Source organism: Equus caballus, chromosome 11 (genome assembly GCF_041296265.1).
Source record: "Equus caballus isolate H_3958 breed thoroughbred chromosome 11, TB-T2T, whole genome shotgun sequence".
Taxonomy (NCBI): Eukaryota; Metazoa; Chordata; class Mammalia; order Perissodactyla; family Equidae; genus Equus; species Equus caballus.
The window spans coordinates 35,152,432-35,176,537 of record NC_091694.1 but is presented as its reverse complement, the minus strand read 5'-3'; the positions used below and the strand labels follow the sequence as shown (position 1 = coordinate 35,176,537).

Genomic DNA, 24,106 nt, shown 5'->3' with positions numbered 1-24,106 from the left:
ATTTGATAATTTCATAGATTTGTGTCCAAGAAAGAAGTCACATTTGGTTAAGCCATGATCCTAATTCTGCAATTTCATCTTGAAATGATTTTTTAAAAGGCACCTCTTACCTTTCCATCCCCTCTGAAGCTAGCGTTAGATATGCTGTAGTAGTTCTCCGTCTTTTCTGAATCCATGCTATTTTAAGAGTGAATGTCTTTCAGGATGTCTTTTAGAAATAAGATATTAGGACCTTTTTGGGGAGGATTCTTTTGTTTTCTATATAAATTTGTCTCCTTAGTTCAAATTAGTAAAAACAAAATTTATATGTATGTGTTTGCTGTTGCTATTATTTATAAAATACTATATTTATTGCTAACCATATAACTGGGGCAGATACTTTTCATGAAAATTCAAGAACAACGATTTGAAAATAACACTGACTATAAAACTATAGTAATCAAGAAAATGTGGTATTGGTGAAAGGATAGCCACATAGATCAGTGGAACAGAATCCATAAATAGACCCAAATATTTATGGCCAATTTGTTTTTGACAAAGGTGGAAAATTCAATGAAGAAAGGATAATCTTTTTAACAAATGGTGATGAAACAAGTGGACAACCATTTTCAAAGCAATAAGCACAATGAACCTTAACTCATCCCTCACTCTATGTACAAAAATTAACTCAAAATGATCATACTCTGCTCTTTCCACTTCTGTTCAACATTGTACTAGAAATTGTAACCAGGGTTATTAGGCAATAAAAGAAATAGAAGGCATCTGGACTAGAAGGGAAGAAGTAAAACTCTTTTCTTTGATGATGACATGATTGGGTATATAGAAATTTCTAAGGAATCTACAGGAAACTATTAGAGCTAAGAAACAAGTTCAGAAAGGTTATAGGATGCAAGATCAATGCACAGAAATTAGTTGTATTTCTCTACATTAGCAACGAACAATCTCAAAAGTGAAATGAAGAAAACAATTCTATTTACAAGTTGCATCAAAAAAGAATAAAATAGGAATAAATTTAACCAAAAATGTATAAAACTTGTACCCTGAAATCTATAAAACAATAGTCAAAGAAATTAAAGAATACCTAAATAAGTGGAAAGACATCCCATGTCTTTGGCTTGGAAGACTTAATATTGTTAACATGGCAGTACACCCTAAACCAATGTACAGATGCAGTGCCTTCTCTATCGGAATCCCAGCTGACATTTTTGCAGATAATGACAAGGTGTAGATGGAAGCGCTAAGTTTTGTTGGATATAATAACGCGTCAAAGAACTGCCATAAACCACTGACTGTGTTTAGAAAGAAAAGGAATTCAATATGATTTTTCTCTATTCTTTTTCTATCTTTAGTCCCTCTGAAAAACTGTTATTTACTGAGACAAAGATGCCTCACAGTTATTGTTCTCCCTTGGAAAAAGTTGACTGAACAGGGGTTGTAAGAGTTTTGAAATTTAAAGTATTGTCTTCAGTGAGTTCTCTGTTAATTTGGGCAGAGATTTGTGTAATACCTATTTTAGAAGTCATCAATTGTTTAGGAACCCAATTCTCAATATGACAGCATTTTGAAGCGTTATGGAAATTCAGAAAGAAGTAAATTGATCTAAATTTTCTAATTCTGTAGGGCTTATATCTGAAGAGGACTTTGATAATGTAATAATTTCTGCTTTTATATTTCATGCTGTTCTCTCTGTGAGACTTGTAACTTATTTGAATTTTGTAGCTGTAGGCTGCAAGATAGTGACACCAAAAATATAGAAATAATAAATGTCCAAGTGGGTGCTTCTGCTCCAGGATATAATATGTTCCCTTCTAATATTCTGGTCTGTTTCTTTTCACTGACTGTATGTGATTTCTGTTTACATTAAGAAATCATTAGGAATTGGCATAAAACTTCAGCTCAACAAAATTTAGCTTAAAATTTGTCATTAGGCCAGGATATTAGTTAAATGGAAAAAATGAAAGAGATCATAGATCTGACCTTGCCTCTTGCTTTAAGTATCACAGTACTGGAGTAATAGACATTATAGGTAATTTTTTGAGGGGACTGCTTAAAAAAACAAACTGAAAAAAATTCTAAACTCGTATTTGTCCGGTTGTGGTAAACTTCAGCTAAACTTTAGGGATTTTTGTTTCATTTGCTGTCATTTGTTTCCTTTCATTTCATTATTATATTTTTTTAAAGTCACATTTCATAACTTACAGAAAATTAACTCAATTATATCATATCATATAAATCACATATATAAATGTAAGATATAAAACTGAAAAACTTTTAGATTGAATTTTTGTGACCTCAGGTCAGGCAAGTAGTTCATCAGTAGTTTAACAATTCAACACCAAATGTACAAAACAAACATGGACTTTATGAAAAACGATCTTTGCTTGTTAAAAGATCTGTAAGAGAATGAAAAGACAAGTCACGGTGTGTTAAAAAGTATTAGAAAATTGTACATCTTACAAAAGACTTATATCTAGATTATATAAGGAACGTTTAAAATTTGAGAATAAGATCCATAAATCCTTACATTTGTAGTCGTTTGATTTTCAGCAAGGGTGCCAGGACAATCCATTGAGGTAGGAAAGAATAGTCTTTTCAACAAATGGTGCTGAAACAAGTGGATATCCAACGTTCAAAAGAATGAAGTTGAACCTCTGCTTTACATCATTTATAACAATTAATTAAAAATGGATCAGAGACCTAAATGTCAGAGCTAAAATATAAAACTCTTAGGAAGAAGCATAGACATAAATCTTTGTGTCCTTGGATTAGGCAGTGGTTTCTCAGATATGACAATAAAAGCACAAACAACTAATGAAAAAAATCGATAAATTAGACTTCATCAAAATGAAAAACTTTTATGCTTCAAAGCACACTGTGAAGAAAGTGAAAAGACAGCACATGGAATTGGAGAAAATATTTGCAAATCATGTATTTGATAAGGGACTTTGTTTTTCTTTTTAAGATTTTATTTTTTTTCCTTTTTCTCCCCAAAGCCCCCCAGTACATAGTTGTATATTCTTGGTTGTGGGTCCTTCTAGTTGCGGCATGTGGGACGCTGCCTCAGCGTGGTTTGATGAGCAGTGCCATGTCCGCGCCCAGGATTCGAACCAACGAAACACTGGGCCGCCTGCAGTGGAGCACGGGAACTTAACCACTCGGCCACGGGGCCAACCCCTGATAAGGGACTTTTATCCAGAGAATATAATTAACTCTTAGGACTGAACAATAAAAAGACAACCCAATTTTTAAATGGGCAAAGGTTTTGGGTAGATATTTCTCCAAAGAAGGTATACAAATTACTAAAATGTACATGAAAAAGATGTTTGACATCGTTAGTTTTTAGGGAAATGCAAATCAAAACTACAATGAAATACCACTTCACACGCATTAGGACAGCTAAAATAAAAAAGACAATAACAAGTGTTGTTGAGGATGTGGGTAAGTTAGAGCCCTCATCCATTGGTGCAGCCATAGTTTGGCAGTTCCTCAAAAGGTTAAATATAGACCCAACAACTCTACTCCTAGGTGTATATACCCAAGAAAGTTGAAAACACATGTCCACGTGAAAGCCTGTGCACTAATGTTCATAGAAGCATTGTTCATAATAGTCTGAAAGTGGAAACAACCCAAATATTTACAACTGATGGATAAGTAAAATGTGTTATATTCATACAATGGAATATTATTTGGCTATAAAAAGGAATAAACTATTGATACATGGCACAATGTGGATGAACCTTGAAAACATTCTAAGTGAAAGAAGCAGTCACAAAAGGCCATATTGTATGATTCCATTTATATGAAATATCTAGAATAGGCAAATCCATAGAAACAGAAAGGAGATTCCTGGTTGTCAAAAGCTGAGGGGTCAAGCAAAGGAAGAGTGACTGCTAATGGGTATAGGCTTTCTTTTTAGGTAATGGAAATGTTCTGAAATTAGATAGTGATTATGATGGTACTACTCCGTAGAATACCCTAAACACCGCAGAACTGTACACTTTCAAAGGGCGAGTTTCACAGTAGACGAATTATATCTCAGTAAAAAGATTAACCCAACTTTTAAAATGGACAAAAGATTTGAACAAACACTTTACCAAAGAAGAAATATGGGTGACAAGTACATGAACAATAAAAAAAGCTAAACATTATTGGTCGTTAGAGAAATCCAAATCAAAGCCGGAATAGCTAAAATCAAAAAAGAGTGACAACACCAAATTCTGGTGAGGATGCGGAAGAACTAAAACTGTCATACTTTGCTTGTGGGAATGTGAAATGGTTCAGCCACTTTGTCAAACTGTTTGACATTTTCTCATAACCTTAAATATACGATTATTATGTCCATGCAAACATTCATTTACTATGACCAGCAATTCCATTCCTAGATTATTTATCCAAAAAGCCCCCCTTACATTCATACAAAAACCTGTACACAAATGTTTATAGCAACTTTGTTTCTAATAACCAAAAGCTGGAAAGGAATGAAATGTCCTCTTACCAAAACTGGATAAACAAATTGAAGTAACTGCATACAATGGGATCATATTCAGGAACCAAAAAGAAAAGAGCTTTTGATACATGCGGGAAAATGTAGAGTGGATGAATCTCAGATGCTTATTGGCAGGTGGAAGAAACTAGACCCAATAAGCTACATATTTTGTGATTTCACATATAGGACATTCTGGAAAATGCAAAACCTTGGAGAGGGAGAATAGGTAAGTGCGTAAGAGGAGTTTGGCTTACTGTTGAGCTGAGAGTAATTTCTTTCTCTGCAGATCAGATTTTATTTCACAGAGGTTTTCTTTCCCCCTGGCTATTAGTGAGTCATAATGACAATTCTTTTTATTTTTTTAATTGAGGTTATGATAGTTTACAACATTGTGAAATTTCAGTTGTACACTATTATTTGTCAGTCATCTTATAGGTGAGCCCCTTCACCCTTTGTGCCCACCCCCCACCCCCCTACTCCTAGGAACCACTAATCCGTTCTCTTTGTCCATGTGTTTGTTTATCTTCCACATATGTGTGGAATCATACAGAGTTTGTCTTTCTCTATCTGGCTTATTTCACTTAACATAATACCCTCAAGGTCCATCCATGTTGTTGTGAATGGGACAATTTTGTCATTTTTTGTGGCTGAGTAGTATTCCATTGTATATATATACACACACCATATCTTCTTTATCCAGTCATCAGTCGATGGGCACTTAGGTTACTTCCACGTCTTGGCTATTGTGAATAATGCTTCAGTGAACATAGGGGTGCATAAGTCTCTTTGAATTGCTGATTTTGAGTTCTTTGGATAGATACCCAGTAGTAGGATGGCTGGGTCATATAGTATTTCTATTTTTAATTTTTTGAGAAATCTCCTTTTTTGAGAAATCTTCCTTTTTTCCACAACCTGTCCAACATTTTTTATTTTTTGTCTTGGTTATTATAGCCTTTCTAATGGTGTAAGGTGATATCTTAGTGTAGTTTTGATTTGCAGTTTCCTGCTGATCAGTGATGATGAGCATCTTTTCATGTGCCTATTGGCCATCTGTATATCTTCTTTGGGGAAATGTCTGTTCATCTCCCCTGCACATTTTTTGATCAGGTGGTTTGATTTTTTGTTGTTGAGTTCTGTGAGTTCTTTATATATTGTGGAGATTAACCCTTTGTCAGATATATGATTTGCAAATATTTTTTTCCCGATTGGTGACTTGTCTTTTTGTTTCAATCCTGTTTTCCCTTGCCTTGTAGAAGCTCTTTAGTCTGATGAAGTCCCACTTGTTTATTCTTTCTATTGTTTCCCTTGTCTGAGAAGACATGGTGTCCGAAAAGATCCTTTTAAGACTGGTGTCAAAGAGTGTACTGCCTATATATTTTCTTTTAGAAGTCTTATGGTTTCAGGTCTTACCATTAAGTCTTTGATCCATTTTGAGTTTGTTTTTGTAGATCGCATAAGAGAATGGTTTACTTTCATTCTTTTACATGTGGCTATCCAGTTTTCCCAACACCATTTGTTGAAGAGACTTTCCTTTCTCCATTGTATGTTCTCAGCTCCTTAGTCAAAGATTAGCTGTCCGTAGATATTCTTTTTATTTTTGTTATTAATGCCCAGCATAAACGAAAGGGAAATGTGTTGATTTGTGTTTTTTAATTTTATGGTTGGGAGTGGTAGATATTGGGAGGAAGGCGATATTTTTGCCTATGACTTTGATCTCATCCTGTGTCTCTCATGCTATTCTCTATGGATACTCATCCTTATGACTCACATTTCTTGTGACCACCCACCCCCTCCCACCCCCCGCCAAGCCTTCACAGGCTGCCATGACTGGAATATTCTCCCTACTTACTCTCAAGCTTGTTTAGGGAAATGCTCCATGGTTCCTCTAGACTCATTTAGATCTTCTCCTTTTATTTTCTCTTAAAATCCTATATTTCTTTATAACACCATAAAATTATAATTAAATTTGACACTAATTATTTGTATAACCGTTTAACCTCTATCCAATTCTGTATCCTCCATTCTTCCATCTCCAAAGACTAAAGTTTCTGTTTATAATTGAGTCACACTCGATGTTACTAGTATCTTTTATGTTTTTTCCCCCCTCCACATAACCATGATTCTTTTATAATCCGTTCTGTCTTTGGTAACTTTCTTAAATGGTTAGTGGAGTCAGTGAAAACCCTGCCAGAGAAGGAAACTTCCCTTCGTGATGCTTTTCTTTATTTTTCTCTTTGTAGGGAAACTAAACAGCCAAGACTCCTACAATAATTTTGCCAACAACAACCCTGGCAACCCTCGGCTCTCTCCTCTCCCCAGCTTGATGGTGTTGATGCCTCTTGCACAAATCAAGCAGCCAATGACATTGGGGACCATCACCAAACGAACAGGGTAAGGCCTCAGGCTTGATATCTTTTTAATGGCGATTTTATAGGATTGAATATATAAAAATAAAACATGCTTTTTCTTTGGGTGGTTTTGATTATGTTCTTCATTTCCAGCCCACATGAGACTTAATGGCAGCAGATTAAGTACAAAGTACAGAACATGCACAAACATACTGACACACAACCATGTACACACACATTCATAGAAAAAACAAAGCAGTGACAAGTTGTGAAACTAGTATTGGCTAATAAAAACCAGATCCATCTATTCAGTCTTATACTTACTGCCTTGTGGCTTTGTCTGAAAGTACAGTTTCATTTTCTTGCTCTTTTTGGATACAATTTGGATTTATAACGATTCACAAATTTTGACTGACATAAATACTAAGGAGAGAACTTTAGATGACAATCATGTTTCTAATACTTTTAAAAAGTCATCTATATTGAGGTATAATTCACATACAGTAATCTGTCATTAGTGTCAGGACAATGTGATATTCTGGGTAATTTTCAAAAGCCAGAGTCCTAAGATTTGGGCTTTACTCTATTGGTCATTAACATCCTCAAAGACTTTTGCTGGCTCACTTGATATCTTTGTGCTTATTTTAGCTATTTAAAATTTTTTTAGCTTCCTACCTGTTAGGAATATAAAATTATTACTTCTTTGGGTTCTTAAAAATAAACTGCTTATGTCTAAGGTATCATTAGATATTCAATTGCATAATAACTCTGAAATCCCATTTTGTACCATAAAATATATATGTCTATAAGCAAATTACCTATTTTTATCAATAAGCAATCCTGAAGTTTAACCTAATTTGAAATAGAACAACTGTCTTAAAATTCTTTATTCAGGTAGTCAGGTGAAAACCCCATGTTGGCTTCCAATATTCTTAAGGATTTTTCCCAACAAAACGAATAGATTAAATTATTTGGCTGGTATATCAATGTTCCTTAATGTTGTTGTGCTAGGTGGTGATGTGTTTACAGAAGTCACATTTGTGAGAAGAAATACTCATTCTTGGGGCTGGCTCGGTGGCACAGTGGTTAAGTGTGCACGTTCTGCTTCGGCAGGCTGGGGTTCGCAGCTTCGGATCCCTGGTGCGGACATGGCACCGCTTGGCAAGTCATGCTGTGGTAGGCGTCCCACTTAAGATAAAGTAGAGGAAGATGGGCACGGATGTTAGCTGAGAGCCAGTCTTCCTCAGCAAAGAGAGGAGGATTGGCAACAGTTAGCTCAGGGCTAATCTTCCTCAAAAAAAAAAAAAAAGAAAGAAAAGAAATACTCATTCTCAGGGAGGAGGCCTTTGAACTCCAGATTCCACCAACACACAGAAATTGACCCTCTACCCAGTGGAGTGGTATTTCTATATAAAGTGATCCTGTTGCTGAATGCAAAAATAAAATTGAGTTTCTAGCATATTAAGGAAAAAAAGGAGGAAAAATTACAGCAAATCTAGGTCCCTAATCAGATGTTTTACGATACAGATCCTTTGGCCTGTATTTCTTTTAATCGATTTCAGCTATTTAACTCTTTATGTTCAGTAATAGTATAATTTCAATGGAATTCTGAGTTCTCTTTATTAGTTTCTTTAAGATAAATAAGAGTCGCTAGCAAGAGTAAACGACTTATGAACTTTATTTACTATTAGCTCATTTTTTTTGTTCGTGTGATGTTATATTTCTGGGAGATGTAGAATCAAATAAAAATGGTACTAAATCTTGAACCATAATTTTCGAGTTAGTTTTTCATTCGCAGAAGTGTCAGTGCTTAATTGTACCTTCTTGATTTGACCCAGCACTGTACAATTCTACAAAGTACTTCTGAATTTTTGTTTGTCTTTCCTGAATCTAGTGAAAGAATACTCAAAATTATTCTTCTTGCATTTAATTTTAGTTTTGTTTCTGGTGTTTATTGTTGTTATTTTTAAGATTTCAGAGCTATGCTGTTTTTGTGATGCAAAGAATTAGCTGTCTTTTTTTGAATGAGCTTCTCCAAATACATCTCTAAGATAGTGACAGAAATTGTATGCATGAAATCGTATGATGTTAGAATTTAATTCACAATATTTGTGGGGAGGGGTGGAAAGTGAGTCCACTTTTGCATATATTAAAATTTTCCATAATAAAAAGATAAAATCTCTCCCTCATTCTCTTTCACTCTCTTGCTACTCTCTTTCTCTTTGCCCTTAGATGGGTTGAAACTATTAATCGTCTAGTGTATTCCTGTGCTACCCTACTTTATGAACTTAGATAAATTCCTTGTTTCCTTTTCTTTTTAAAAACTTGGTCACAAAATCCTAAAATTTTAGAGCATTATATTATTCTCCCTTATATTGTAGACAATTTAATAATTATTAGTGGATTAAATGATGTGAATTTGAATTATATACTTTGAAGGTATTATTAGTTCAAGATACATACATCGTTTGTTAACTAGACTTTTTATCTCAATTCTCAAACCATTTTGTTTTTGCCAAGTTTCAAAATTTTTTTTTAGCATGTCCTTTATTGAAATGTTTAGAGAGAATAATTAATATTTGTCCCACAATGAGTACTTGGTTTTTCATTTTTTTAATTTTGATGTAGACTCAGACTTAGACAAAAGTTACAGACCACTGAAAGGGATTCTCACACACCCAGACTCCCCAAGGTTAGCAGTTTGACATATCTGCCTTAGCGTTCAAGTGCATGTGCACACGAACCCGCCCCCACACACACGCACACACCAGATTTTTCCTAAATTGTTTCAGAGTAATTTGTAGGCTTAGTAGCCCCTTATTCCTACATAATTTCAATATGTAATTTCTAAAGACAAGGATATTCTCATAGATAAGCATAGTACAATTATAAAAAGAAGAGATTTTTTAGTCATTTTATTAGTTTTTTGAATATAATTATCCGTAAGGAATTCTCTACTTGTAGCAGAGCTTTAATGTACCACAAATTACCCCACCTACTATTTTTTACCCTCCCTACCTATTTTTTTTCTTTCCCTCCTACCGTTCTTTCTTTCCCTTCCTATTAACACGGATTACAGGCATCTATAAACACTTTGATGATAGTATTCATAGCTTATACTTGGCTATTGCTAGATTCCAAGACTTAAGACCCCTAGGCCACTTTCTGGAGAGTTTGTTAATTATGTTCAGAAATTGCTATTGTGACTTTCCTTATAATTATTTTACTATAAGTCACCCAAGCATATGGTCATAGAATTTTTCAGAATATAAATTGTGGTTTTATTATCTTAAAATTTAGCATTTTCATTGAAATACATGTATTTTGCCTTACCAAAAGTAATATTTGTTTTGCGAGAACAAAATATATTCCCTGAATTTCCTTTTTTTTTTTTTTTTTTTTTTTTGAGGAAGATTAGCCCTGAGCTAACATCTGCTGCCAATCCTCCTCTTTTTGCTGAGGAAGACTGGCCCTGAGCTAACATCCGTACCCATCTTCCTCGACTTTATATGCGGGACGCCTGTCGCAGCATGGGCTGACAAGCGGTGCTTAGGTTCGCACGCGGGATCCGAACCAGTGAACCCTAGGCTGCCAAAGCAGAACATGTGTACTTAACCACTGCGCCACTGGCCCAGCCCCTGAATTTCCATTTTTGACATGTGCTGAGATTGAAGCAAATTCCAGACGTTTCATATCATTAGATTTCGTCCCATTAGATTTTAAAGGATATATTTATTTCATTTTTATTTTTAAAATTTTTGCTGTGACCAGTTCTCAAGAATGCAGTTAGCTAATTTGCCTTATTTCCATTAGATTTTATTATATTTACTAAGAAACTTTGATTGTCACATCAGGGTCACCAGAGTGATGAGCAAATGGGCTTTTCATTTTCCAGGTCTCTCTTCATTCTGGAGGTTCTAATTGACTGTAACTTTGCTTCTATGAAATGCCTTTCCTAGCATTTTAAAAATAAAATTAACAAGAAATATTTGACATCGATTATGTGGAAAGATTTCACAGAGCTGGCTCATTTATGGACATGTAAGGTCTATGATTACTTCCAATATACCTGATATGTAGTAAAATTATATACTTACTTAGGTTAGATCAACATTTATTTGTTCCATGTCCTAGATGTTTGTCTTAAAGATGTAAAATAAGCATGAAGACTTGTATTTCTAGCACAGAGATTTCTAAGGATTGCCTAGGATCCTATATTTAAATAACCAAATTGAGATGGAAGCCTCAAGTCAGACCTTCAGGGTGTAAAACGTGTGCTCACCATATTTCACATCTGCCTTCTTATTTTTGGAAATATATATCCCTGAAAGCCTGTGCAGTGCCAGGGACCATCTGTCTTACTCCAAGACATGCACAAGGCCAGTAGAACTGCAAATGGCAAAAGACAGATGTATTTACACCTTCATGTTCTGTGCCTTGAAGCAGCATTGGGAGGAAATAAGGCCTATTTTGGCAACAGCTGTTGCTTAACCCTACTACAGTATATACTGATGAAGGCAAAGAAGTACTAGAAATCATTTGGTTCAACATTCGCTCATTCAGACAGAATTTGTTTTCTTCCAGTCTAAGACTGGAGGATTGGAAAGACTTCTATCATGTTTTTATCATATTTAAAGAAGGATAGTTCTCATCTGTTAAAAGTGAAACTGAGTGCTAAGGGATTGCTCCTTGTTTTGGAGTGTTAAGTTTTTATTGTAGGGATTTATTACACAACATTTCATAGATGTTTGGTCGAATTAATGAATCAAGTAAGTAATAAAGTTTTTTTAATGCTTCCTATGCAAAAATTTACTAAGTAGATACTTTTTCATCAATGTGCTTAATTTTATGTGCATTAAATCTAAGATTATTAATATATACACATTATTTTTTGAGTACAAGCAGGGAACAATAAAAAGACCTCTTCAAAAAGAGGTCAGAATAATTTCTTGGGAATAAAAAAATGTAGAAAATGGGAATCAAGTTACTTCCTTGCTCTTAACTAGCAGACCATTTGTTGTGCAGTAAACGTGAGGTGATTTGTTGTCTTTCATAGGTTTCTTTTTCCTTAAATGGAGCAGCTTACTGCTCTTCTCCTCTCCCGCCATCTTTACATTTATTCCTTTCTTTGTGAGCAATTGGAGGTAGATTTTCGAACCTTTGGCCCGACCCTGTAGGAGAAGGTTAGGTAATGTAGTGGAAGAATCTTGACTTAGGAGTCTGAAGCCCCGTCTTCTCATCTTGTTTCTGCCAGCTATTACTAGTGTGGTCTAGGTAAGTTTCTTCATGTGAAAAGTAAAAGTTTATATGTGTGGATTATAATCCTTCAGCCTTACGTGTATGAGTTCCCACTGAGTCCTTGATCTCATTACCTAATTCCGAGTCTCACTCGCTGTTGAGCCCTAGGCCAGTGCTAAGACCTCCATTTAGAAAACGTAGGTGATCATTCTTAGTTAGAAATGGAAGCATTTAATGGCATTTATTTGATTATCTCTAATTGAAGTTTGAAGACCAAATCTGCCATCAAACTTCGCTAAGTGAGTAGATGACATTGGCATATAGTAGGCCTTGAAGAAACTGAGAATTAAATGAAAAGATTTGGAGAAGGACTCAGCAGATACAATAGCAGACGGTAGTGCTCCACCTCCCAGCCCTGTCTTGTCTAGGTATTAGTTCTTCATAGCTAAGTTATAAATGTTTGGCTCCAGATATAAAATAATGGACAGTGTACTTTCATTAGAAAGGATGTAAATATGTCTACATGTCCATTATACTTACCATAGTTTGAGTTTCCAATTCTGGTGCTAAATCAGTGTAGTTAAACCGCACCGTTGTTTATTCCATTTTGCCATAAATCTGTGGAGTTGTTTTTTGGATGAAGTCTTCTATATGCTATATTTCAGGTCAGGAGGCATAGCTTTCTACAGAATATGACGATTATTATGCTATTCTAGTCTCTCTTATGCCACATCTGGCAGAATTTGAACAATGTCTAATGTTTTTCTAATGAAGATCTTGAGTTTGTAGTTTAAATTTGCTTGTTGAACAGATCTCAAATTAGACAGTTTACCTGTCAATCTCAGCTTTAATTTGCTCTACAGATCAATAATTTGAAAGCCAGCAGTGCTGTTTTCTTTAGTAGGGAACCATTAAAATTATATTAATGAAAAATTAAAAGTAACGCTTGAAAATATGAAGAGTAATTTGCTTATATGTTTGTGGGAAATGTGAGTCCATTTCAGTTCCTGATTGACCAGGGGGTGCACCAAATGTATCAGAGCCATTAGAGTTCCTAGAATATATTGTTAGAGAATTAGGCTTTACTTTACGATTTTCCTCGTAATGTTGTATATAGCCTATTCTCTACTTTTTCCCTATTTAGTACATTTAATATTTATATGAGCTCATTCTGATGTCTGTTAAATGGTAATGCCTGAATTCTCATAGGACATGATCAGTTGAAAAATAGGACTTTCAGAGTATGTTTATAGACTTTTTCTCTTAGACTCCAACTATTTCTTTACCTGTGATGATGATTGAACCTAATCATTATTAATACCTTTTAGCACTAAGAATCAACTTATAGAGAATTTCAGCAAATCAAATCCCTTTTTCCTTACGTTTAAAAAATCTTCACATTTGCCTTGCTTTTAGCTAGTAAGACCAAAGCTTTTGTGTTGCTGTGTAGCGTTCAACAAAATGAACCAGAGTTTAAAGACTTACATAGCATTAATGATATGATATAAAACTTAATTCCTTCCTGTCTTCTGAGAATCTCCAGAAGAAACTCTTTGAGAACCAAAGGCCAAGTCATTTCACGCTGGACTATAAATAAGTCTATAATAATATTTCTGGATTTTTAATCTCTTGGCCAACCCTGATGTTTTTCATTCAGAATTCAGCTTTAAAAGTATATAATCATGACAAAGTGAATAGGTTTTATATGACAGGATTGTTAAACCTGCTGAAACTTAATAGTGTTTGAAAAACATACAAATTCTTGATATCTGAATATGATCATTTGAGTTGCATATGTTAGTGAAGACAATTTTAACTCAACGTACACTCCCACTCACATGCTCTTTTCCTCCTTCCATCCACCCCCATATAAAACTGCAACTGTGGGATTTTGGAGGAGGAGAGGAAAGTCATAGGTGAAGACAGCTGGATCATGGACTTGTCCTTTGTGACTTTATATTTTCATTCTTTTGCTACTGAGGAAAGATGAAGCAGGCACATTTCAAAAGAACAGCTGACACTACCCATACAAAGTTAGTGATTACGTCAGTCACTCTAATTCTTTGGAGTTCGTGGCTCTTCTTTTACATGTATGTGGCAGAGGTCCAGTTTGTAGGAGTGGGTAAGCAGTGGGTGTCTAGACTGGAAACATGCCAAGTACACATACTAAAGCGGGTCCTCCTCCTGTTTCCCCAGCCTCTCTTTTCTCCTTGAGCTGTGTGAGCCAGTAGATCCTTATTTGATTGTAGAACGATAACTTTTAACTCACACAACTGGCTTATGTTGTGAACAGTGAGAACCGTATTGTCTTTAAACGTGACAGAGCTGCTATTTATATTTAGTACAGGCCTGTTTACTACAGTGTCTGGAGAATTAACAGTGCATTTTGGGATTGCGTGGAAGGAAATGGCCGTAGAAATCTTCTTGTTGGTAACACGCTGCTGTTGCCTGGAAAGGAAAAGCTAGGAGATTTGTTTTTTAAGCTTGTGTTTAATTCGTTTGGCTAATGTATGTTTTCTTTTTGTCCATAAGGAAACCTAAACTGGAAAAAGGTATTTGCTGGCTCTATAGGTGGGGAACATTAGCTGGTCTTTTGAAATGTAGAAACTTTCAGGTTTCGTTTCATTTTTGTTTGGTTGATGTTTGGGGTTAATAGAGAAGCCGTTTAAGTCATAAAGGACTAAGATAAAACTTTCAAATTATTTACAACGAATCAGCTGTATTCTGATATTTGGAATGAGATAGGAGACTGTCCAGAGTTGACACAATATACGCTAAAGAGTAACTCATGGCTAGATGTTCCAGATCCCAAGCACTTCTGTTAGAATCATTCGAGCTGTTGCATTATTTCAGGTGTCCTGCCGAATGAAGAAAATTAAAGGGCCGTGATTACTGTGTGATCTTCATTTTGGAAGTATTTGTGGGCATGTGGAAACGTATTGAACCTTCCATTTTCTGATCATTTCTTCAGGGCATTACGATGGTATTGGGAGATTGGAGTCTTTAAGTGGTCTCAGTTATTTAAAGTGGTGTTTGTCCAAGTGCAGGGTGAGCTCCAGTAACATTTTGTTTCCGATGTAATTAGTGAATCATGAAATCAGATAAGGAGATGGTGACTAGCTTTTTTTTTCATTAATGAAATAGAGTAGAATAACATGCAGTTTTGCTACTGGTTCTGCGAATAGGCAGCTTTGACATTACCTAGGAGCTTGTTAGAAATATCAAACCTCAGGCCCCAGTCAGACCTACTGTTAGAATATGCATTAATTTTCATGTAACTAAATCCCAACATTAATGTCTGCAAAACGTTGAAATAGAAAATGAAGTTGTTTACAAATAAAACACACATTCCTTAAATGGTTGTTTCAGTTTGTGTTATTTCAAGTTGTGTGTTCACGTACATACCAGCTTGCACCTTAAAATGTATTTCTGTGGATCACAGTCAAAAAAAGTTTGAAATCCACTGTTTTAAATATGGATGATGACATCATATCTCTGATTGTGGTCTTGCCATTAACTGTGAGAGATTTCTTTGCTTTGTGTTGACACCCTCCCTAAAGTTTCTTTTTCTTTTGTTTTTTTCAATATCTCAGTTCTTCCATCTCACTCATTCTTCTAATTAGTATCTTTTTTCTGTTCCCTTCTTTGTATCTTCTGTGCTTTAGTCCTCAGAATTGTACTCAGTGCTGTGAAAACATTTTCCTCAAGTTTCAGTTTGTGGTCAAATACGCTCAATTCACTGGGAGATTAATGCTAATTAGCAGGATTTTTTATGTTCCTAGCACTAAAGTTGAAGAAGAAAAATACCCAAGTTTTGCCAGTGTGCTTTCCTTCTCGATTTGTTTGTTATGTCTTCCTTCCAAATGTCAGATGCTACGGCAACATTTGGTTTTGGATATAATTAAATCAGTCAGTCTTCTTTGTGTGCAAATATTCATAGCATGCCTTAAATGCTGTGAAGAGAATATTAAGAAGAAATGTGTGTTACATTGAAGTCTGACTTTGCATCCCCAGCTGTATTGAAAACAAGCAATTGTGGCTTTAGTTTACTGTATTCTTGCCTAGCCCAATGCAGGCCAGGTAGAGGAAACTAACCTCTTAGGTCACCATTAAGAGAAATGCTAATTTCCTGAAATGTGACGCTACATGGAAATAAATCATACTACTTGTATCTAGTGTTTGTTCCTTTGGACAGCAATATGCAGTTCAACTTACTGTAAATAAGCAGCTTAGAAAATAGAAGCTTTCTTTCTGTGGTTCTGAGACTGCAACTGGTGAACAGCAAACAGTGCTTGTCAGAGTTTTTTATTGAGTTATCTTCAGTTAGTTTTAAACATTTTCTATCATGCAACCACACACCTGTGGCTACTGATCCTACTGTTTTCTCCATCCGATTATTCCATTTAACTTGTACTTTGTTTTAAAGGGCCTCAGAAGTGAACTTTATTTTATTTTTCCTTAGGAACCCTACAGGGGTGCTCCAGAAAAGGGGGAGAAAGAGAACATTTTGAAATATCTAACCCTGTGAAAACTAAGGGACTTGTTACCACGGATCATTCGGTTTATTGGTTCTGTCAGACTCGTTAGTATCCACAGCAGAGCTGCAAATGATTACTAATTTTTTCAGTTATTTTATCCATACTCTATCACAGTATGATATACATGTATTTGTTAATGTTAAATGAGTTTTCCTCTAATTTTTTGTGCATTTTCCCCCCTTTTCCATGAAGGCCTTATCTGTTTGGAGCGGGGTGTTTTTCCATAAAAGCTCCATGGTGAGTCCCAGTTCAGTCCCGCATGCCTACTTCATTTGCTGTACTCTCAGAAAGTAACTCTGTTTTGTACTTTTGTTTTCACTTGCATGGCCTGATCACAGATAGATGCACCGAATTACTGAATTATTTGTAAATGGGACATGAATGTTGATATTTAAGCTTTAAAAGAGCAGTTTTCTTGGTTTCACTTCATTTCTTGAAAAGTCAAATAAAAAAATCAGAGATTAATATTAAAAAAGAAATTAGAAGAATTCTCTTCTAATGCTAGTGTATATTAAAAGACAAGGCTAACACTCAAGTTTAAAGCTTTGCGTGTTATAGTGATAGAAGTTCACTACATGTCAAGCTGAACATATGAAGACGTGATTTATTTTGAAATATAAATATATTTAAGGTATACTAAAAATACTCTATAAATTTTTACTGCATTTTATTTGGTACCAAAGGAACAAGAGTCGGTTCTGTTTTGAATCATTTAGGTATTTAAGGAGCTACATGATGAGGAAATTTCTCCTTCACACAAAAACTCCTAAATAATTTATCATTTTGAGTTATTAGCACCTACTCACATTAACTTACTTGTTTAGTAAATTCTTATATAACAAAGCGTAAAATACAACTTTGTCAGTCTTAGACATTATGATCATAGAAAAGAAACAGAATATATTTAATACTTCTATGTAAAGATGTGTAGTAGAATGTGTTTAGAACCTGGTATAATATGTTTAGCATAATGGGTAAGAGTCAGGGCTCCAGAATCAGGCTGCCTAGGTCTTAAATCCCAGCTCACACACTTACCACCTATATGATCTTGGATAATTTTCTAAAACCTTTCTGTTCCTTGATTTCCTTATCTATTAAATGGAGTTACCAGTAGCACCTACCTCATAGGTTCATTGTGAGAATTAAATAAACTGACAACATAAATTGCTTAGAACAGTGCCTGGCACATATTCAGAGCTCAATAAATGTTTGCTGCTACTGCTACTATTTCTTTTCTTGTTCAAGGGGAAAATACTATTTTTGAAAAGAAGCTTCTTTAAATCAAATCATGTTTTTTGCTGCTAAGGGTAAGTGAGCCAAAAGGAAGTTTTGGAGAATGTAAGTGATATCAATTTTATAAATTTAGTCAGAATACTTAACAGAGTTCTGCACATATATGTGTAATTCTCATTACTGCTACTGGGAATTGTTCATAGGATCCCATTACACTAGGAAAAAACCTCCCCATCTTTTTTTCTCTTGGATAAAAAGAAGCTTAAGTAGTTCTTTAAAGGTATAGTATAACTTGACACAAACTAATTTCAGCGTTCACATGCCACAGGACCATCTGAAAATTTCATTATCATGTAAGAATAGGGTGACAAATCATTATAAAAACTTCCTCTGTGAAACACAGCATCAGAATTAGGACACAGATTGTGAAACCATTCTAGACAAGTTCAGGGTATAAATGAGTCCGGGTTCCGTGAAAGTCAATCTGTATCTCTTTGTTAACCAGGTTTCTTCCACAAAAACAAATAAGATACATGGATCTTCCTTAAGAGCTTCTAGTGAGCAGTCAGTTTTTAAATACCAGATTCAACATACGACAACCTTTCTTTGTAGCCTAAACTTAGAATTAAATTCCATCATAGGGTAAATTTCTCAATCCAAGTACAAAGAAAAGAGTTTTAGTACGTTAATAAAGATTGAAGTTTTAGCATAGATGTAAAGAGGGAGTAACAAATGTTCTATGTTAAATAAGAAAAGTCCATTCCTTCGACAGCTTATGTGCTCCTCAAATTTAAGCAAAAGCACTTGTCAACCAGAAATGATTTGAGGTTGAAACAAGATTAAAAGAGCCAGATTAAAGAAAGGGATATATGAAATATAGTAGACATTTAAATCATTGCCTGTCTTTTAGAAGACTGCTTTGTGGTTTGTTTGATGCCATCGTTAGCTCACAAGAAACTCGTTTTTAGTCACTTATACTAGCCTAAAAGATCCTCTTTAAAATACGTTCCTTTACTAGTGGTGCATGTTTTTCCCATTAAGATCTTAATGAAACCTCAAATTAAGGCAGCAAAATGAATATAAATTTGACAACTTCTTCCATGTTGTTTGTAAGAGCTTCTTTGTTTTAACAGTTTTTGCTATTTTTCCATGATATTTAGCATTCACCCTGAGAATGTTTTTATTTACTGTTCTGAAATAAAACATTATGCTAAATAAACATGTTTATAGTACTTCCAATTGTAGAGTAATATTTGTATTTTGGAAGAATATGAAATTTTTACAGTTCTTAAAATATGTAAATTTCATGCAAAGTTTCTTATTACTTTCAAGTTGCACCATTTATATTTAGCTAAGATTTTGCTTTTAATAGATCACAGTTTCTACTAACTCTTCTTTCTTTGACAAACTGGTTTAATTGTTTAAATTCATGCAGTTTCAGTTGAGTTAGTTTAAAATGATGTCCTTCTCTTTGATAACAAAATGAGCTTGTTGGAAAGTTAACTATGTGGACGTGGACCATCTTCGACATTTTAGCCATGTTATGCATTCCAGTGATTGTATATCCTCCTGGATATTTGAGTTCTAATGACTGTATAAATAATGTAAAAGAATCACGCGTACGATGTATTTTTACTACAGAAATTTTAAGTGAAATAAGCATTGTAAATTTTTTTAAATGAATTTTGCTTTCAATATTTATTGACAAGTATTTGTATTTATTGAGCTCCTAATGTGCATATAGTATTGTGTTTAAGCTACTGGTATTTTTGAATTGTTTATCAAAAGACAAAGTATATACACAACAGTGTGGACAAAAGGTAGTCCATTCGAATATATGCCTTACTCATAAACTCTCTTTGTATTATATAAAGTTAATTTTAAAGAAGAATTAAAACTTACATGTCAAATTATGTTTAAAGTTTTAATTAGCACTTTCTGAGAGTATTCAATCTATGTATTAATAGTTCACTTAAACTAACCTTGTTCTTAATTTTAAAAAACTTATAATTTCATTTTTGGAAGGAAAGACCTATGAAGAGGAGAATCTTTTCTCATCTGCAAAGTTTACGTAAATCTATTAGATCTTTAAGAATAATTTATGATAGAATAATTTTAGATATATTATTAATATCTTTATTTAAAATAAAATACTTTCAGTTTCCTTCTTAGTTCTTATTTTAGAAAAATAAAGTTGAGAATGAGAGAAAACTTCTAAATTCCTTTTAAAAGGTTAATCATGGTAAGGAATATAAAAATTTTTTTTTCTTTAACACAAAGACATTATACCACTTACAATTCTTATATCAATATTGTGTCTAACATTTAAACTGAAATATTGACTGCACTCTTATGTTTTAGAAAAGGGAAGAAATGGTGCCTCTATTTCAGTTTAGCTCTTTCCATGCTTGTGTCCTTCTGAACAAGCCACTGGACCTCACTGCTGCTTTTCATGCCATCCACAGACATCACTTATGTCCTATTCTATAGGTCATAGGAAAATTATCCAGATGGACATCAATTTCCTATAATTTTAAAGCAGATGTCATTAGAATTTTGCTTTTTGTTTTCTCTTTGCAATAGAGGGTGGAGAAAAAAAACAGGCAAGAGAAATTCAATATGTTAATCTGACTGGATTACATAATACTGTAAAAGCCAATGGGTAACTTCAATAGTCTTTGTAAATATTTTTAAAGATGTCATAATCTTAATGTCCCCAGAACTTCTGATGGCAGTAAAAATGATTCTCATTCTATGGTTAGATGATTAAGTCTCCCAGAAGAAATGACAAAATGTTAAACTCCTGAGTTTTACTTTTGCACGTTATTTGTTTTGTTTTTTTGTTTCTTCATATGTTTATTTTACTTTTGATTATGTTCTCTTGTATCAAGTTTAGTAAATATGATGTTTTATGATCATTGTTTTACCTGATATAGTGAAAGTTGAATTTATTCCATTTTTCCTTTATGTTTTGCTCACAAGCCAAATTTTTCTTTCTAATTTTTGCACATGGGGTCAATTATGATGGGCTCAAGGGAGTAAAAAGCAGGAGTTCTCAGTAGAAAGGAGGCCGTCAGCACTGTCAGTATGTTTTGTTCTCATTTATAACCATAATCAACACAATTTTGTCTGGACACCCATGTACATTGATATTGTATTTTTTACGTCATATTATTAATTTAGTAAATTAATAAATAAATGAGAGAAGGCCTCCAAACACCCAGAGGTTTTCTTTTTAACTTGCAAATGTTTCATAATGGGATTTATTAAGACCTTTCAGAGGACACAGGGAAATGTTGAGAGGAAGAAAGAAAGAAAGGCTAGTATTAGAGTGCTTTCCTAAAATGGTGGGGTCACCCATCTTTAAGTGAACTTGATTTACAAGACTAGCTCTTTTTTCATTTATTCCTTTCACATATGTATCATGTTTCAATATTTTATCTTTTCGCCAACAAAAAAAGAGATTATTTTGCAATAGGGATATTTTGGGTCATTGTGGAGAAGTTCGATTCTGCTTCCGCCCAGCATTCCTGGTCTTGGTCTTTTTAAAACTTAGGATGAAGGACACATTGAGTCAAAGTTAAATTTTCTCCTTTTGAATATATCACATAGAAAATTCTTTATTAATAGTAGTCTTTTCTTTAGATTATTTCTTTTTATTTTTTTGAAAGTCTTATACACACTCGCACATATTTTTATGTTCTATTTTACTTAAATACCACAGTCATTCCAAATGTATTGATGATAGAAATAACTCATTATGAATTTGTTCATCAAATATGCTCCATACCCAGTCCAGAGCACTATGTCATGTAGGAGGTAGCAGGTTATTTTCAGGGATGAAAACTTTTTTGATTGCTTATTAAACACAAACTTTTACTAATGTGATTTATTAAGGCCCTATCAGAGGGAAAAGAAGAAATAATGAAGTATAAGAATAAAAATGACTATTCCTTCCATAATTTTAAGGATACTTTTACCATAAGATAGTATTCTCTGCAGGAAATAATGAGTTTATGTAAAATGGTATTGTGTTGATGCTTTTTAGTTGTGTTTTTAGAAGCTCAGGTATGTGTAACATTATAGACATGTAAGAGATTTTAGCTTTTGATATTGGTTGATTAGACTATAAGCTAATAAACATTCAGGAAATATTTTTGCATGGCCAAAGACTAAATCGATGTCCTATCATGTTTCTCCTTTTTATTATTATGTTATAAATGTAACTATTCAGCCCAGCAGCAACCACTTTTAAGTCTCTTTAGGATGCATACTTTAGATGTATCATAGTCTCCTTAAAAAGTGGCATGCTCACTTTTTATCTTGTTGCTTACGACATGACTTAAAAAAACACAACAAAAATAGCATTCAGTAATTTGCAAAGAGCTTTGATTTTTGTCCTTGTGAAGCTTGTTTGTACATTGTGGTATTATTGTTCCCTGAAGATGATTCTAGTAAAAAACACATTATCACACAATTGGGAACAACTTTCAAAAAAATTCTGGAATGGTTTTTCTCTCTCCTCCTTCCTCCAAACTCCCAAAACTCCTAAGGTTAAAAATGACCAAGGGAACTTAAAAGCTACTGGTTACAGGAACTTAACAGCTCAATGATAGTAGTTTGGTGATGGAAAGAAAGGCTTTGAAGGGAAATTTACATTCTAAGGTAGTCCAACAGAGAGCATCGTAACCAGAAAGGTCAGCGCTGACGCAGATGCCCTGGAAGGGGCGTGTTGGTTCAGGTTAGATGGAGGGGAGTCTTTTCTGTCCGTAGGTTATTGCAATTGTGGCAAATGCAAGGGAGGCGTGAAACTGATCATAGAACCAGATTCATTTCCTCACAGAAACTTTTTTAAAAACTATGTCTTTATTTCCTGTCAGTGGAAGTCTAGCTGTGACTGGTTTTGGTATTTTAGGCATGGATGTGATTTTTATGGGTATTGATACGAAATGTTTAAGAAATGGTAATGATGGAAAAAGAGGCCTTTTTGTATATGGCACTGTGCATTACCATGGATTTGGTACAAAAGGAGAGACCAAAAGGACCAATCACAGTGGCCTCTGATTGAGACGTTTTGCTCTCCCTAGCGCGAACATGTCTTAGCAGAAGTCTACGAAAGTGGAATATGTGAGAGACTGTTTCAAGGGTTGTAAGGACCTGGAAACTGAGTTGCCAAAGTGAAGTCTGATTTTTGAAAATTAGGTGAAGGCTGTGTGCTATGTAGAAGAGAGTTGACATTGTTGAGTACTATATGGGAAGACACTGCCCTGAGAGCTTTATGCACTTTAACTAATACAGTGGTTAAACCTGAGCATGCACCTGAATCTCCTGGAGGGCTTGTTAAAAAACAGATTGTTAGGCCCCACCCCCAGAGTTTCTGCTTCAGTAGGTCTGGGGTGTGGCCTGACGAATATTTGCATGTCTAAGAACTTCCCAAGTGGTACTACTAACCAGGGACCACACTTTGAGAACAAATATAATAACCCTCAAAATAACCCTGTGAGGTAGACATTACTATTTTTATTTTATATAGCAGTAGTCTGAGTTCTGAGAGGTTAAATAACTAAAAGAGACACAGCTAATTAGTGGCAGCATTGGTATTCAGATTAGTTTCTTCCTGACTCCGAAAACCAATCTTTCTCCATCCAACCACACTTTATTAAAAGATAAAGAGATAATGGATAGTGAGCAACAGAGGGTAGAAATAATGCTATTTGACATTGGAGAGTGACTAGCAGAGTAGAAGCATCAGAAGTCTGTTATTCTTGTGCCCCAGCTGGGCTGTGATCTTGACTGATGTACAGTGAGGCCATTTTCTGGTCTAGGAATTAGACAAAATAACACTACCATTTATCTAAGGTGGTTGGCAGAATTGCTAATGAGCTTTGGGGAAGTCTTTGACAAATGGGAAGAGAAGAGAAATGTAAGATTTGAAAGAAGATGAAAGGTTGATATTAGAAGCTGATGATATGAAAGCTGATTTGGGGAAAACAAAGAGGAAAGCTAGTACTTTTTTATATGTGAAGTAGCAGCAGTTACTTATCGTGTCCTCAAACAAATGAGAAACAGAACGAAAATAGACACATCATTTTCACAAATCTATGAAGAAAAAATCAACAGCAGATAGGAAGATCAGTGAATATAGTTGCATTAGAGCGTTAGGTCTTCTTCCCTTATGTTGTCTGACTCTGCATAGCATTGTGGCCAAGAGCATTTTCAGGGTTTCATTCTGTATCATCTTGCCGTTTTCATACATGCTGTCT

General features: G+C 34.5%; 1 protein-coding gene across 24 annotated transcripts in view; it reads left to right on the top strand.

Annotated features, from left to right (window-relative positions):
- The window catches only part of BCAS3 (BCAS3 microtubule associated cell migration factor), a 576,498-nt gene that overhangs the window by 259,005 nt on the left and 293,387 nt on the right, over window positions 1-24,106 (top strand). For 14 of the 24 annotated variants that reach the window (XM_023652946.2, XM_023652947.2, XM_023652943.2 and 11 more), the window contains 2 exons: window positions 6,727-6,877; window positions 16,803-16,847. In XM_023652946.2, the coding sequence (XP_023508714.1) occupies window positions 6,727-6,877; window positions 16,803-16,847 (196 nt within the window). The remainder of the gene's footprint in view (window positions 1-6,726; window positions 6,878-16,802; window positions 16,848-24,106) is intronic. The other 10 variants (XM_023652948.2, XM_070227541.1, XM_023652945.2 and 7 more) reach the window with 1 other exon arrangement.